The sequence below is a fragment of the Acipenser ruthenus genome, chromosome 16 (genome assembly GCF_902713425.1).
Source record: "Acipenser ruthenus chromosome 16, fAciRut3.2 maternal haplotype, whole genome shotgun sequence".
Lineage (NCBI taxonomy): Eukaryota > Metazoa > Chordata > Actinopteri > Acipenseriformes > Acipenseridae > Acipenser > Acipenser ruthenus.
Window position 1 is genome coordinate 3,742,655 of NC_081204.1, and position 17,920 is coordinate 3,760,574.

At 36.8% G+C, this 17,920-nt stretch overlaps 1 protein-coding gene across 2 annotated transcripts in view; it reads left to right on the top strand.

Annotated features, from left to right (window-relative positions):
• The window catches only part of LOC117412175 (IQ motif and SEC7 domain-containing protein 1-like), a 164,908-nt gene that overhangs the window by 13,393 nt on the left and 133,595 nt on the right, over nucleotides 1–17,920 (top strand). For both annotated transcript variants that reach the window (XM_058988457.1, XM_058988452.1), the window contains exon 2: nucleotides 17,704–17,733. In XM_058988457.1, coding sequence (XP_058844440.1) covers nucleotides 17,704–17,733 — 30 coding nt within the window. The remainder of the gene's footprint in view (nucleotides 1–17,703; nucleotides 17,734–17,920) is intronic.

The following is a 17,920-nucleotide window of genomic DNA, read 5'->3' on the forward strand; positions in this document are numbered from 1 at the left end:
GTAGTTTGCTTGGGCGGTTATTTCAATAACCATGCTTTTTTGAGCATTTTTTTTTCTCCCCTTTCATCTAAGAGGATTTAAGCACTGTGCTGAGAAATCATAATTGATAATATATTTAATAATAATAATTAAAAAAATCAATGTGTATCCGTGATACTTTAATAATAACAAAATGAAATCTGGATATCATGTAGGATGCATTTTGTAGCCTGTGATATCCTGGTACAGCCAGTTGCATTGATTTTATTAAGACACTTATGAAAGGCGTGGATCTGTCAGGCAGATCATATCGTGGTATTTATGGTCTGATGACTATCCTGGTCACTTGGTTCCTGAAGTCTTTATGCTTTAAATATAACAAGGTGTTTTTTTTCAATATTTATAACAGCATACAGTTGTGTTTTACCCATTGTAACTTGTATTCATTATATTAGATTTGCTGTACAAAAAGGGGTTCAATAATATCACCACAACACTATACAAAAGAAAGAGACTAGAGCAGGAGGCTAGGTTCTGCAGTGGGTTTATGCACCTTTGATTTAGTCTCAGTTTGAATGAGTGTGGTGGTCTCATCTTACCCTTACACTGTAGTTGGCAATTGCTGGGTATGATTGGGAATAAACTGCTCCCTCACCCCACGGAGCATGGTTCTTCCTGGGAGTGCTTGAGGCAAGCTCGCAGAGTAGTTTACAGAAGCACTTGGTGGTCTCTGCTTTTGTAGCTGGGATGTGCAGGAAGATTATTCTAAGTTACCTGCAGTGTAATTAACATTAGTTTCATTCAGATTGGCACCTTTGCGGTCCCTCTTCGGAGGACGGGAGGAGGTGTTTCACAGCCACTCTACGACAATAAGATCCCAGTTTTCAAATGGGAAATATTTTTATAGTATTGACAAATGGTATCACGATTGAGAAGTTTTACAATGAAAGGGGGGGGGGGGGGGAATTATTTACTCCCTGGCGGCACTTTCTCTTTGCGTGAGATCCCCCATAATGCATTGCACGCCAACGCCGCCTCAGTTGATTGCTGTCTCCGCTGGGTGCTAGTGGAGATTACTATACTAACTAGTGATTATACAAATGCATTATTGAGAAATAAAAGTTTTAGTGTTGCTGCAATGTGAGGGGGACATGTCCCCTGTGTAAATTACCGCCATGGTTGGAGGTCAAGCCCATGCTTTTCATGAGCCCCACAATCCCTCTCCCTAGTGCAGTGAGCTAGTGGCACAATATGCAACTGGATATATGTGAATATTATATGAGACCCAACAATAGAATTACATCAGCTGATAAATTGCTTTTTGATGTTTTTAAACTGTATATTGTATCAGGAATCTTGCAAAGCAAAATACGGTGAAAAGAGCAATATATCACTGTTAGTTATGCGCAGAGCTGGGTTCTTTAATTAGCTTGAGTTTATTCCTAGAGTTTGGCATGTGCGAGCAATTTTACAAGCTGGGAGTGTTTCACTTCCAGAAAGAAGCCAAAATAATTTATTTTGCTTTAAGTGTGCTGCTGGTTTTCCCTCTTGTAGTTAACATTCATGTTTATGCCGCAAGTTCTTTTTAGCCTAAATATATACAGTGCAACACATTGTGCAATATCTCTTTGGTCTTATCTTTGACTAAATTATGTGGGGTTTAATATTTTATATATATAAAAAAAATGTCAGTAACAGCAGACAAATAATAACGTTATTAATGGCGGGAGTATTCAAATCAATTGTAATACATGTGAGTTCTCCTTGGAAGAGTAACTGGTAAACTGACAGCAGCTGAATTTGCACCGGCACATGATGAAGACATAAAGGCATAAAGAGAACAAACAGAATTGCATTCAATTTATACACTGTGTAAAAGTGATTTCCCTCTGTCTTCTCAGGGGCATGATCAGAAATACAAGGTTAATGAGTTTTGATGGTTTTTGTATTTTGCCTTTCATTTTTCGTTTATGCCACGGCCACAAAGCAGATTCAATTAAATACAGCCAAAATCAAAAAGGGATTTAAAACAAAAATAATAATAATTACAAATTGGTTTGCAAAGGGAAACATTATTTGTATTGTATCCCAAACAAAAGTGTTGTATTAAACATGAAATCATAAAATGCAGAAGGTCAGACATAAGAAAGAAAACAAAAGCCCAAAAACAAGAGAAAGGGAAGAAAAGAGTCAGGAAAGGTCCGATTTTTAAATTTGTGGAGGGGTATAGAGCTGGAACAGGCTCCCCAAGAGAAAGACCTCGGCATTGCAATAGAGAAATCTAAGGAAATTATTGTAAGGTTGTAATGCACTGGTGAGAACACACTGGGAGTACTGTGTCCTATTCCAGTCTTCAGGTATATATAAATTGTGCTGAAAGATTTAAACCATTAGTGTTGCTGTAGAGGTGCTGTGAAGCATCTGGAACTCAAAATATGCATTTTATTATTTAGTTTTTCATGGGGTATGGGTAGGTCTTTTTTTACAAATTAAGTTATTATATTGTAGACCATAGAAGAGATTCCTCCGGGCAGCAATTCAATAGCACACCAAAGCATATGGAGCTGATTATGATCAGCTAATTCGATGGTGTCAAATTAATCTGTCCTGTGAGTTGTTTTCTTTTCTTTATTTCATTCTTGCCAGTGTTCTCACATTAAATCTATCCATTGTGTTCAACAAAACGTTTTCAAATATATGCTTTAATGTCGTTTTAGTATGTGCCCCAATTCACTGCCTCTGTGTTTCCCTTGACCAAATATAGTTGACAGTGAAAGGGAGGCTGGTTTGTATTCTTTTGTTGATTTCACATTCACACTCTTTCTCATCTATTTTTAGAACTGCAACAAGGGTCCTCACCTGAAGAAAATTCTTCAGTGCATTGTACAGATACATGTTGTTGTCTGGCTTTATGTGAAACTGCACAGTGCGTCAAATAACTTCAGTTGGACATAACTGGAATATGTTGGTAAATGCAGTTAAGCTGCCTTGTGTAAAGCCTGCAGAGAAATCCTGAAGCTGTGATTTGCTCTTCAGCAGTCAGCTGTGCAAGCAATAGCAGTCTCAGTAGACAGAGTATGATGGTAATACTTAGTGACTGGAAAGTAACAACAGTTGTGACAGTGTAAAGAAGACCCAGCAAGTCCAGTGATCAGCTATGATACACTCTTCCATATAGTTCTAGGCACTGAGATCTAAAATTATCTGGGGTGTATAAGTAAAGGAGTGTTATTTGTCTTGTAAATTAGACTTAGAAATTGGTCGTGCTTAGCAAGAAAGAATAAAAATGTAAGAAAGGGTTGCAGGTCATTGTTACCATTTTGCACCCTTTAAAGTTATATTTCCAATGATAATCCACTATAGAAAACATTTTCTAGCAATAAGCCAAAGTGTCTGTTCATAATGAACTCCTAGATAACTGCTAAACTAGAGCCTTATACTATATACGTCTTGTATCAACTGAACTCTTCCTCTTGCACTAAAGATGCTTACTTTAAAACATTCTTACATGGCAATTCAGTGCAACCCAGAAAAGTTTTCTTTTTATTATGTCTTATGAAGCAACACAAGAAAAAGTGAAATGAGTGCAATATAGCAACCATTCAAGTAGAAAACCTTCACATATCTCAAATGGGTTCTGAGACACGTGGTTGTGAATGTGTGGTGGCAGCAGATTCACTAGGGCACGTGTGAACTGATCTCCTGTTTGCTTGACAGTTTAAATTAACAGCACTTTGGTAATGCTTCAGAACTTCTCTTGCATTGATTGAAAAAGCTACTTGGAATATGATTCAAGGCCGTGTTACTGAGGGCATGTGTTTTCATTTTATTTGTATTTTATGTATTTATTTATATTTTGAAGTACATTGCCTTTATTAGCAGCAGGGGAGGAATGCTTTTTAGAGTTGATTAAAGCTGATGCTATTAAACTCAAGGGTGTTGCTTCATCCATTTGATTTGATTTACACAAAGCAGTGGTAAACTTCAGTCTCCATTCAGTTTAATATTTCATTAAAATGTGCAAAACAGTGTTGCAGTGTATCATCCATACAGATACTGAAGTACATATGTTTCACAAATGTGTATTCTTTCTTTACTTCAACAGAACAAAATAATAAATCTTTCTCATTTACAATAATCATTTTCAAAATGGAGGGGCTAGAAGAACAATCAGACCGGACAGATCACCCTTCAAGGCCTCAATTAGTTTTAATATAAACGATTTCTCTTAGATGATAGCCACCATGCTATTAAATATTTAAAACAAGGCTATGAGAGCACTAGCACTTTCAAGAGTCGCTAGATGATAAAATGACTTGATGTCACTGCCGGCTAGGAATGGATAAGCTTCAGATCCCATTGCCACTCCAATGAGCCAGCCTGGGCCAGCACCCTATTTTTCTTAGTGGCACAGATTGAAAAGCCTTCACAGTACATGCCTAAGCTTTAGTTTGCCAGGACTGTGATTTATATTGATTCTTCTAGTGACGAATGGTAAGATTATTCAAAGCTGAAAGGAGAAATATTCAGGAGAAGTACTGGCCTTTTCTAAATGTCTTAGCAGAAGAATAGTTTTCATTAACCACAATGCTCTTGCTGTAAGAACCTGTCCATCAACGTCATGTTTGTTTTGATTTTCTTGGTGATGACCTGCTGAGTTGCTCTTCATTTGAAAATGTTGAGATACAGAATATATCCAGTTCTGACTGCAGTATTAGTGCCCATTCTTCTGACCTTCACTGCAGTCCATTTGGACTCCTGAGAATTATTGCTGTGTCATATTGTTTTCTCTGTACAGTAATCAATACATATCTGCTGACCCTTGACAATAGCGTCCTCTTTCGGAGATTGAGTATCTGTGGAAGTAAGTATACATTACACAAGGTTACCGTATAGAATCTAGTGCTGGGAGGTATGTGGTTTTCATGTTCCAATATTATTTAATTCTGAATTAGCTTGAAAACAAAAGCATAGTTACTTTCTGCTGTCAAATAAATAAAGTACCCCATCATATTACCTATCTTCTGTGCAGTGGCTTGTGTGTTATAATTTCAGGCCTTATTTATGAATTAGATTCCTTTGCAAAATATCTCTGATGCAGTCATATATACAGTAAATTCTGTTACATGAACAAATCTGAACATGGTCATTTCAAGCAAAGTTTGATCCCTTATAAAAGTTGACCATAGTAAAAGCATAGCAAAGGTCATAAAGCTTAGTGAAAGCAAGGTAAAGAATAGTGAGATGTGGTAAAGCATCTCAAGAAACATGTCAAACCAGGGTACATTATGGTAAATGCATAGCATAACCATAGGAAAAGCATGGGAAAACTACAGAAATACCCTGCAGAAATACCGTGGTCAGCTTTTTATAAGGGATCACATTTTTTTCCCCCCAGCACTAATACAAACTGTATTTTGTGAATGTTAAAAGTTTTAAGTTTTTAAATACATTTCTCGCAATCAAAAGGCTAGGAAAATCCAACGTTTCATTGAAAACCAATCAAGGAAATGACCTTTACCTAAAATAATATTTCTCACAAGTATATAGATTTGTTGGGGTCTATTAATTTGATCTAAACAGTAAAATATCTAAATACTAACACATCTACGGTAACAGTACATGCAGATCTTATTGCCTGTAAAAAGCGATTAGTGATTCAAACTACTGAGGTATGAAGACTGGTCACTGTTTTGATCAATTGAATAGACTCTCTTTGTTCATGAGTTAATTAAGAATTCCCTGCTGCTACATTCTGAGCAACTTGTGTGGCTTGGAGTTGGGTGAGGTATTGACTTTTAACAGCAGTAGTATATGTTCTTGTTCTACAGTACATACAGTGAATGAAGTCAAAGGTATCCATTGAAGGCTATATCTTGGGAACTACTTGTCTAAATTGGATGAAACTGATTTTAAACTGTAAATCAGTCCGTAAGACAACGAATCATGATTTTCTTAAAGTTTAAAAGTTAATAAGTAAAAATAAAGTAGCATTTTGGAATAGGACAGACATTCTGAGAAAAAAAAATGTGATGGGCTGCTTCAGTAGTGGAGGGATTGTGTTTCAAGAGCTGTGTTAGAAATCAGCTGACGCTGCTTGTAGCAGATGATCTCATCAGCTCAGTGGGGGGCTGGGAATGCTGGAGACACATTGCTCTCCATGAAAACCACTGAGAGATGAAGGTCAAGTACCGAAGAGATCATGCAAATTCCTGGTAAAAAGTTAATTAAGCACTAATGTGAAAAGCATAACACCCTGTAAGATCGTGCACTCTGCTGCTCACTAATTTCTGCAGGCTGCTTTTACACGGATACACTTCCCATTAATTAGTGCATGATTAATGAAGATAATTTGAGAATGGAATGGCTTGTTACTCTATACTGTAGTTTGAAGTATTGACACCAAATCACTCAATGCGATTTCTATATCTAAAGTCACGTTCAAAATCCAGTTTTGATAATTGTTCACAATCAGTAAAGCCCTTCACTCCCCCCCCCCCCCACCTTTTAGTGCATCTTGTATAAAGCACACCATGGGGCTAATTCCTATTACACAGCAGTGTTCACGTCCATTTGGGAAGTGTGGTTGTTAAAGAAGTAAGGCACACTGTTGAAGAGTTTCACTGTAAACCATGAAGCTTCAATAAATAGCATGTGATCATTTGCATCCAGTGAAGTTAATCTGGTCACAAAGACCTCACAGGACATCCTGTAGTGATGTTTGGTTTGGGAAATAGCCCCATCCTGTGCCTCTGGAGGTGGGTTGCCTTGCTTAAATTGCAATTTTGTTTGATCATTTGCTTTCTTTTCTTGGCACCACTTTTTTAATGACAACACTGATCCACCCCTGTTTAAGCTCTATTTAGCAAATGAAGGTATATTAAGTACAATAAACATCCATACACTGCTATGAATCTGGGTGCTATCATTGAAAAGGGCAGCTTACGGGAAAACTGGGAAATCTTCAATTTTGTTTCCTCATCTTCTGCTCCCAAGACTTGATTAAACATTAAGTCTCACAAAACTGCCTCGCATCGTATTTTATCCCTGGAGGGAGATGTGACAGTAAATCCCTCAAATTCATTATGAATACTTCAGCTTGTGTGATGGTGACTTAATGTTTTGTAATGATTTAAATCGAAATATGTTTTGGTGTCAGATTTGCTTTTCTTATGTTGATAATAATACTAATAAATATGTATATACATTATAAAACTATATGCTACATTGAACTAAAATCCACATGTTCAGAGCTCTATACCGTAATAAACTCACGGTGCAGTGAAAATGCAAGAAAACATCAAATGTCACTAGAACTGTATTTGCTGGTGTGCTTTCTGTATGAAAATAATGGACATGGATATGTGGCATATTACTGGGGCTATTTTCCAACTGGAGGCAGTTGTTTATAATGGCTCTGACTGCACCCTTCCTTCAACCCAGCCATTGTGTTGCACACATGGCCCGCACCCTGGGCACGCTGCCTCTGCTTTGTGATTAATAATGCTCCTCATTATTTGTGCCATTTCACTTTTAGCTTCCTGGGGAAGGTCTCCAGCTGGGGTTGTCCATCTGCCTGAGACACCTGCTAATGACTCTTCTCATTTTCCATCCCTGCCACATATCCACCACAAGTTTACACTAGGGGCAGCTCTGGGCGGCTTCGACTGTGACCTTTTGAAACTGTAGATCATTTGTAAACAGTCAAAACGAACGACGCGCTAGTCAGGGGAACAGTTTAATTTCCCATTGTCGGTCCTTAATACAGTATGCTAATGAAAGATCTTGGCAGGACTGCTTACTGCCTGGTTTTGCAATAAAGGCTGTTGTTTCTTTTTGTTTTTTTCATCAAATAAAGGATCTACATTGCCTTACTGAATAGTGTGTTATGTATTCATTTAGCAGATATTTATGCACTAGTTTCTCATCTCTGGATACCTGGATTATAAATTTGATAAAGTTTCACTGAGTATGGTGATCCCCAATTATTGTGAATATCAGAAACTCCCAAGCCCAATTTTTTAAACTTGACAGCATGCTTTGGAGAAGCATCGTACTGAACAACAGGAATAGTCCAGGATTTAGATGTAGTTTTTTTTATTCCCTCATAGCATTGTACCAAACGGTACCTTGTGCCACTACTATAGACCCACACTTTACATGAATTTGACCTGTTTGTCAGACAAAACAATGGATTGTTGTTCACATTGTTATTACCACAAAGTTTTTATGGTCTCGGGTCGTCACTTTTGTGGTTTCCTTGGAGCTGCGTGAAAATTCATTATTGTCGCGGTTCATCTAAATCATCTTTTTTTACACTCTTATATGTGGACCTTGCATTTGAAAGACTGCTGAGGTTGTCCTATAGGCTGTAAATGTACAGTATGTAAGTATTACACTACACTATTATTTATATAAAAACTGTAACAACACCAGTGCAGTTCTGCTGACAGGGGGCTTCCAGAAGGCTTACTAATGCATCAGCAGTAGGGAAGATTGATATATTTTGAATCAGCATTATTTGCGGGCCTTTGTGCTTTTTTTTTTTGGCATGTGATGCAAAGGCTTGGAGGTTTATCACAAAGGAAGCAGATATCCTTATGCTTTTGTCACAGAAATAGTTTGAGTGCATGTGCCTAGCACCTGCTGAGCTGAACCATTTCTGGCAGTGGGAGTGAGAAGGAAACTAGAAAGGAAAGCTGTCAGAGAGCGCACATTTGGGAGAGAAAAACAAAATGACAGGAACAAAAAGGAGAGAGTTGAGGGTGGGTGACAGGAAGCTTCTGGACTGTCGACAGGGAGATTGTACCTCTCTTACAGGGCCGTCAATAGACAAACTTCTGAAAAAGACTTTCTGTATAAAGTTTCCAGTGTTATCTGGAAGGTCATGTATTTTTTTGACTGATTTGGCAGTTTCTCTTTTTCACATCTCGTTGTAAAGAGAAGTGAAGTTCTGAATGAAACTGTAAATTATTTGAAGAAAGTTAAGGTTTTACACCAAAATTACATTTAAATAATCAAATGTTAATGTTAGTTAAGTAATAAACAATTTAAAGATCCAGTGTCATAGTTTAAACATCATAATCTTGTAGATGTATTATTTTTTAATTGTAAACAATGCTAACTTGCCTGAAAATGTTTGGCTGTATTTTGCCCTTCTCTTGTTTTCCCAGTTTGAAAAGACCGGCCTCCTGCTGGGTTACCTGAGTGGATCCTTCATGTAGTTTTGATTTAGGTCCTGTGAAAAAAAATCCAACTATCAAAGTGCTACTTAAAAAGTAACCTGTCATTCAAATACTGCCACCTTGCCGTGGTGGAGAACGACACTTCGGTTAGCTTTCTTTTTTAAAATGACTAGTAAAAACTACTGCGTTAGACTGTGAAAACAGGAGGACTATTGTGCAAGTTATCATGGATTGGAGCAGTCCCATTACAAAACATGAGGGAGCCTACATTGGCCCAGTTTTCTGCAAAGGCTGGCAATTATAAACGGTGGCTATTTGGCAAGTTTGCTGCAGCTTAAGTGGCTAATTATGAACTAGGAAGAGAATTGCTGAGCTGGCAAAAATAGTTAGTCGTGTAGATCCATTTCCCAACCAAATTTTAAAAAGATTGGACAGTTTATAGTGTTGATAGAAAATAGTTATTGATAAGTATTTGTCACTTCGCTAGTGGAGGCTACAGTTATATAGCTTATATTCTATAACCCAGTCGTAATGGCAGAAGTTGACCTAGGTTTTGCTCTTTATTTAGCAGCATATTTATGAATATCATGGCCTTCATTTATGATTTTATTGCCCTTGCAATCACAAAGATGCCTTCTGAACATAACCCTAAGTTCCAAATTCATCCCTTCAGAGCTTTGATAAAGAGGTGTCTATGAGCTAAGTATAGAAACGGCCTGTGATTATATATTTGAAACATCATTGGATTGCAATAATCCTTCCGAGCTACCTTGAATGACTAACCATTGCCATCTGTAAATATACTTTTCCCACTGCTAAATTAGGCATTTTGTTAAACATGACAGCTTCTAAGTATTGGGCTCAAAATAGCTGTTAGGTTGGACTTTAATTGGGTTTTAAATCAGGTATCCCATTTTCTTAAAGGTAGCACACGTTGATATATGGTATATTAATGAAAGTTAAAAGTTGTAGTCATTTATTGAATGTCTTTAATTGATTTAGGAGACTTCCCAGTGAATTGTCTAATTGGCTAATTTACATGGCAATATAAATCATTTGGCATGGATTGTACAGAACCTATTTACCATCTCATGGTAAATTATATGAAATAGAAGACATCAGTGAAGCACAGTGTCTTGTGATTTTAAACAGTGAGTGATGAGATTACTTCAGCTGATGACAGTTTATTAGAATAATTTCTTGTGAGACCATGGGGTGTGATTTCCTTTAACAGGTTTGCTATATCTCATGCACTGTACTGTGTGGGTTGTATGGATATTCTACAGGTTACCCATTACTGGCATTTAACCAGAAATTCTATATGCAAGGTTCTTGATCTCCTCTGACACACACACTGTAAATCCAGGACTGGTATTATTATGGATACATTTTGAATGCAGCAAGGGGAAATAAAAATGGAAAGACATAAGTCAGTCAAACCATTAAAAAAAAAAATAACCCAAACTAATTGTACGCTGTCTTCACAGTAACAGATTCGACGGCTGTGGTCTGTTGAAAGTGTGCCTGACTCTGCATGCAGTGGTTTTTGATGCCAATCACAGCGGTGATCCTTTGAAAGTGTGCATGGCTCTGCTTGCTAACTACCATCTTGGAATGAAATGATAAAGTTCAGTGGTTTAAAGTCATGTTTGCTTTCTGATCACATCCTTTATATTTCCTTAATGTTAACAGGAAAGAATCGTCTGGTATTCATGACATAACTTCTGACTGTATTAACAATAATTATTATCTTTTTTTGACAGAAAAAAACAAACATATTTTTACCTGTATATTGATTTAATTTTACAATTTACAAAATTAAAAAATACCCATTAAACCTTTTCTAAATGCTAAATGATCTGTAAATGAAGTTTTGTACTAAAGAGTGACACCTTAGTACTGTATTCCAGTCTCACTGAATTGTAATCCATAACCATACAGAGTACATACATTGAAAAGCATGCTCTTGGAATGAAGACATATAAGCATGGTAATATACAGTACCACAAGATCATATAATTGTTGCATTGAACAGTTTTCAATTTTGTTTGAAAGACTGTACCAGTGCACAATCATTTCCTTTAATAGAAAAGGCTACTTTGCGTGCAAATGGTCATGGATTCTAATCTTAACATTATATCAGGTTGTTCTATTATAAATACAAATAATTACCATTACTGTATTTGACATATCACATTATATTTGCACAAAGGCAATCCAAGTGAAAGGAAAGGCCATTTAAAACAAAAAATGTTGTTCATTTAAAAGGTATGTTTTTTCTTTGTGGAGACAAAATAAATCAGCAGAAATTGAAATTCTTTTCATTTTGCAAGGCATTGTGGATGCTGAGTTAATAAAACTATATGTCATAATGTCCCTTTTGTTGTATGATAAGGGCATGGATGTTGTTCACAGTTTGAAAATACATTTATATAATACTACTGAAAAGCATAGAACAAAAGTTCAAATACCAGAATAAAGCTCTTAGTCTGTAGGCAGTTTTCCTTATTTTTTTGTTCTCTTTGTCCTCAAATATAAAACCTATACAGAAAGGTTTTGAAGTGTGATTGGCAGTATATTGTTGAAGTATATTATAGACTGTGATACAAAACAAGAATACAAATGTGTTGTTGTCCCTTCTAGATGCTTGAAGTTTCAAGGTGTCAGAATGGGGATAGACACACTCCAAGATAGTCTTTAGCTGTCTAAAGAATTCCATGAATATGTACAATGTAGGTTGTGTCAACAGTCTTCCTTTAGTAGCATATTGACGATAAGGTCATTATTTATTTTAATGCTATTAACCCTTTGCGGTCCTGTGTTGGATCAGGTCCGACATTGCAAAATTCCTGCTCCGTTTTGTATCTGTTTTAGGTGTTATTCACCGGTCCCTTGTTGTTTTTTCTCTGAAATGGCCAAGAGAAGCCAAGAGAAGCAGGGAAAAGCTGGATAAAAAAACTGGAGGCGGATCTGAGCAAAACGCATAGTCCCTTCACCACAGACATAACACAGACATAAACAACCATGATAGCTGCTTCTGCATCCAGCACTCAAACAAAATCACAGACATTTGCCAAGCTTTTTGAGATGTTATAGTAATAAAATAAAGACTTGGATCGCATTATTGAGGAGTTTGATGGTAAATCAAGTGATCAGGAGATGATTTATCAGTATGTACGGCTCGGAAGACGTATGTGATAAATACAGCGAATACGTGGTGGGCAGGGCTGGAGATGCAGTGCCTTTTAAACCTGTTATACAGTGAATAAAATGACTTTTAAACAGTGCATGTAAAATAAACAGCACGTGTAAAATAAATTGGAACTGACGAGCCTGACGGGCGCAGAATAAATGGACCGCAAAGGGTTAATGTACACTTCCTGTATTTGACAACTGCAACAGTAGCTGCAAAGATTGTTTATATTTCTACTGTAAGTGAGTGGTGCTGGTCATGACAATCCCAAATAAACTGATCATGAGGACTGGCTGTGGTTTTTGGATTAGCTCATGCCACTGAGACAGCTTTGCTGATGTTCACTAGTGACTTACTTGTCAGCAGTGACAGTGCTTGTCTTCCTAGATATCGCACCAACTATTGACACCATTGACTGCAGTACACTATGGATTACACTATGTAACACAATTTTTAATAGGCAGTATATTGTTGAAGTATATTATAGACTGTGATACAAAACAAGAATACAAATGTGTTGTTGTCCCTTCTAGATGCTTGAAGTTTCAAAATATCACTGTCCTGGTCACAAAAGCAAAGTTTGTGGGGAATAATAGCCATTTTCTATACTTTTGAGGCATAAGCAATTAGGAAATAAATATATGCTGCACGCATGTAACTTCCAAGGTCTTCCTTTGGTCTGCTTGTTTGCAGATGAAACAAGCACAATTCTCTCCAGATGTGCAGACAGTAACATCATTAATAGCGTCATCCAAAGAGAGTTACAAAGGCTCTTGCCTGCCTCCCATCCAGCATGCTTGTGATGCAAATGGATCAATAAATACTGTAGTTAATTGGCAACAGATGGAAATCATGTATCTCTTCTATGGTATAGCTGTAGTCTACCACTGGAGCCCTGTCTTGTGGAGATTAACCCTGTATCCTGTTACTATCTGCTACTGACAACCTAGTTTATCCCTTGTGCTAATCTGATTTCGTTATTCTTGGTCTCTCTCAAGAAGATCTCTGCAAACTCAAGGAAGTTTCTGGTTTCAATGTGTGTGCCACTCACAGCAAGATCACTAGCCTTCACCCCCTTCTCCCTTTATGTAACAAATAATCATTAACAATCTTAATCTTTTATTTTTTTTACAGTAATTCAGTAGTTCTACAAATTGCATCTGTATTTACATAATGCCCTCTCTGAGCAATATAATATACCATTTTTGTTTCTTACTATGTAGCCTTTTCTAAAAACATAAATGAATACTGCTCTGTGAACCTGCTGGAACACACACAAGCCTTCTTTAAATTGATGTCTGTGTTGACAGCGGTCAGGAGATAGTTATTATGAGTGATAAATCATTAAATCCATAAATATTGGGCAATACTTAGTGAGTTATGAGCCCGTGGTAAAAGGTCAGGCTTTAGAGCCTGCAGTCCATAAATGTACTGCATAATATAAACCAAGATTTACAGTTTGTACTGGCTTTGGCTAAACAGTTTTTCTTAGAAGAAAAGTTTTATAATGTCTGCTGTATCAGAAAAGAAGCTGCAGTCCCCAGCAAACCTGGTTGAGTGTCATATAATCCCAGAGTAAAGGGCATTGCAACAAATTGACATCCTCCCATCATCCCTTTGAAACTTGCGCTGTGTTTAAGAAAATAAACAGGTTAGGCACATATACAAGCAGGTGACTTCAGTATAGCTCATAAGGTACATCTCACACTGCACATGATATAGCCAGCTGGCTCATGTCTGCAGTATACTGTAAAGCCATAAATATTTGTAAGCCTTTTATTATGTGTTTTTCACGCAAACACTTTTGGCATGAAATCAAATTCCACTAACAATACATACTTCATATATTGCAACAGGTCGCCAACATTTCTGGAGCAAAATAGGTTTTATAGGTGTGATTCGCCAAATGTTTTGGTCGCAAATATTTATGGTTTTACAGTAACCCACAGTTCGTTGGAACAAGCCAGTGGATTGCAATGTTAGTGCAGCGGGTACCCTTCGTGCTACAGGCACACAGTGTGCTCTCCGCATGGCTCCTTCCAGGTCAGCCTGAAGCAGTTAGCGGATATCAGAGATTGTTTGTCTGTTGAGGCAAACTTGCTGCATACATTGTGTATCGGACAGGCTCAGAAAAGACAGATGACTTCTAAATATTTGGGGACGTTGCTAAATAAGGCCCAATGTGCTTTATTAGTTCTTAACATTTTATATGATTGAGTGTTGTATTAGTGCTTAATATCCTGCTAATGTTGCAGTTTCAGTACTGTGGATGGTGTGAGATTAGAGTAGCAGAGATATTAATAATTTATTAAAGTTTTAGTTGGCAGCTTCGCACATTTTCTAAAAGTAATTGCTAGGCATTATAGCGATTGAAAATTACTATATGGCAAATGTGAACGCACTGTAATAGAAATTTTGTACACTGTCATTTCTATAATTAAGTTATTAGGGTATGAAGTACATATGGTGATATAGTGTATGTGTATATATATATATATATATATATATATATATATATATATATATATATATATATATATATATATATATATTTATATTTATATTCCATTCCATCTAGAGAAAATTACCATAGTGTGTCAGGCAGAGCCAAACAGATCATTATTTCATTATTTTATCTCTTCTCCAGATTGGGATGCAGTAAACTACCACAATACGTTCTAAATAAATGAAGATAAAGAGCCTGAATATTTGGTGGGCACTACTGTATTTAGATTGTAGATAAAACACTTTTAATGGTATTGTATTGTATTGTATTGTTTTCCAATAGAACAGCACACTGTAGTACATACCATTACCAATATTTACAAGAAGAACAAAAAGCATTTGTGTCCAGAATGAATTAAAGACTTTCATACTGCAAGGAAACGACCAGCAAAAACTAAAGGTCAACCTCACTGGCCTGGTTTTACAGACTGCTTCATAAGACCATGTATCCAGAACAGTGCTTGTTTCTACTCCCACTTCTGTGCATAGTTAGCTAACAAGGAGCTGGCATAAATGATTTCTTATTCCTCCAGTTAATTTAGTAGTTCTTTCCTTTTTGCGATACACTAATAGACCACTTTTCCTGATTGTTCAACCACCCATTTCCCCCCCAAAAATGCCTGTAATTAAAATAATAACACACAGCATCGGTTTGGTAAGTTTTGAGATGGAGTCGAAAGCAGTGATTCAGAGGGATGTAAATGACAATATGTGGTGTACATTTTTTGCTTAAATTTATCTTTATTTATGTTAAAAATGCTGCGGAAAATATGTATTTTCTTTCATCTGCTTGTGTTGTGTAGGGGTAATACTTTTAGCTTTTGATGATGAGGTCTCCTTTTATACCACTGACATATCATATCCCATTCCATGTCTTTTATGACCCATCACTCATAGTTATAGAAACCCAGGAATGAACAGCCATTGGGGGCTATAGTGCTGCTCATTTTGCAGCCTTAGGGTTATGCTGCTGCAGTATTGCAATCCTACAAAGTGAGTCTTTCTTCTTCCAGCTCTTGAGTGGGAAGGAGACTAGACATACACTATTAACTGTGCTGTAAATTAGGAGGGCTGTTAAATGTGGAGGTAAAGCAATCACGCAAGCAAAGGTTGAGTGAATTTTCAGTTTAAAATCAATGTACTGTGCTGCACTAAATTTAAATTGGTCTGCCCAAAAAAATATCTATTTCAATATGCAGGTAGATTTATATTCACTTTCTGCTTTCATGTACTGTACATTTTCATATTTAATTCAGTGACGAGTTTTCCATTGCTGAATTTTCACCACATTAAAAATATGACTGCTAATAAACTACAGTATCTGGATAGATAATATATTTATATATAATTAGCCTGCTTATATATATACAGTGCTGGTGACCTGTTTTACTCAGAAGTCAGAGGTTAAAGGAACAGAACTTTTCAAGCGGATGGTCTTGTGAGCGTATGTGTGTGTCCAGTGATTTGATTTAATAGTTTTTTAATACGTAATGTTTCTTCAGTTACAGCCGTTATGAGCCTTGCATGTAAAAGGATTTAAGGATTTAGTCCTCGTTCAATTTAAACTAGGAACTCTGACAGGACTGTATCTCGGAGGTAGTGTTATGAGTAATGTGAAGATGTTGAAGTCCAGAGCAGCTTAAGAGGCAGACATTCAGGCATGAATATTACAGGTCTCAATCACGTTCAGATACTGTAAATAGCAGGGGTCTGAGGCTGCTTATGGCAATTCCATTTTATGAAAACTTACCCTCTTAGAAATGCTGCAATGCTTCTGCACATGAAACTGAGCCTGAATGGCTTCTCATTGTTAAACCAGAATAATGGAACATTGTGTAAAGACTGTTGCAAGAAAAGAGTGGTCTATCAATGTACTCTAACTCAGCGTTTAGTAGAAGTAAATAAACATAATTTGTATTAAGATGTTTTCATTATCTGTATTGTTTGTCAACCAGGACTATACCCACGTGGTTTATGGTCCATGAGATCGAGTATAAATGTCGAGATTTTATTGCATGGCGACTGTTGAATATAAGTAAGGATACTTAACGTGGTGACCTGGCCAAATTAACCAAGAGACCACACATGTTGTATGGGGACAGTACCACTTCGAACATACACCAAGAGCTTACCTGTAATAAGTATGTTCAAATTAAATTGCTCAAGCCAAGAAATGGTTTTAATAATTGTGATTATAGTCTTTAGTATGACTGATTTTCCCATGGCACCTTCACAGGGACTACCCCAGAGCTGCCAGAATACCACAAAGACGGAGTTTCCCATTAGACAGCCCCTTTGCAATACAGTATAGAGCATTCTAGCCCTACACATTTTGAATACCCAAGTAATCGAATGCTAGTCCAAGAACAATCACAGTAAAACATGGGGGTTATTGATTCTTTCCTCTTGTAATTATCATGGCATGAATAACAGGCTGCAATACATAAAACTATGTACACTACTAAGTGAGGACCACGTGCCCGCCAAAGAAATAACTTATGATTAGCATATTCAGCCATTGCTTGAATTGTAGCTAAGTAAAGTGTAAAAATAATATTGGCTCAATTCTGATTTTATTTTCAGTACTTGAGTAATCGAACTAAGCCCTAGTTTGTAGCTGTTTTAAAACAGGTGGGCTATGTAGGTGTGTATTGTCAAAATGCATTATACTGTAGATATTTGGTATAGTACAGTACTTCTGCAACCTAGGTTATCCCCTCTTTTTATTATTAGAATGTGTTTCTTCACACAACATTCAAATCAAGAGGTCAAGATGCAACCACTTGTTGCTTCCCTGTTTACGTTTTGGCTGATTTTCGCTTTCTTTTTTCTGCTTTGCAGGTGTGAAGGTGAAAGCTCAAGAGGTGTCAGGTATGTATTTAATTCCTTTCTCCTAATATGTCCCAGTATTCCCTCTGGATGTGCTGATTTGATGAAACCATTTGTTCTGCCATTCCAGTTGACTGATTTGGAACCAAATTGTTGAGGAACAGTGCTTTGAATTTTAAAAGGCCTTGTGAGAAAATGCATTTGACCAGTCTTGTGTTTCAGTGTTCCA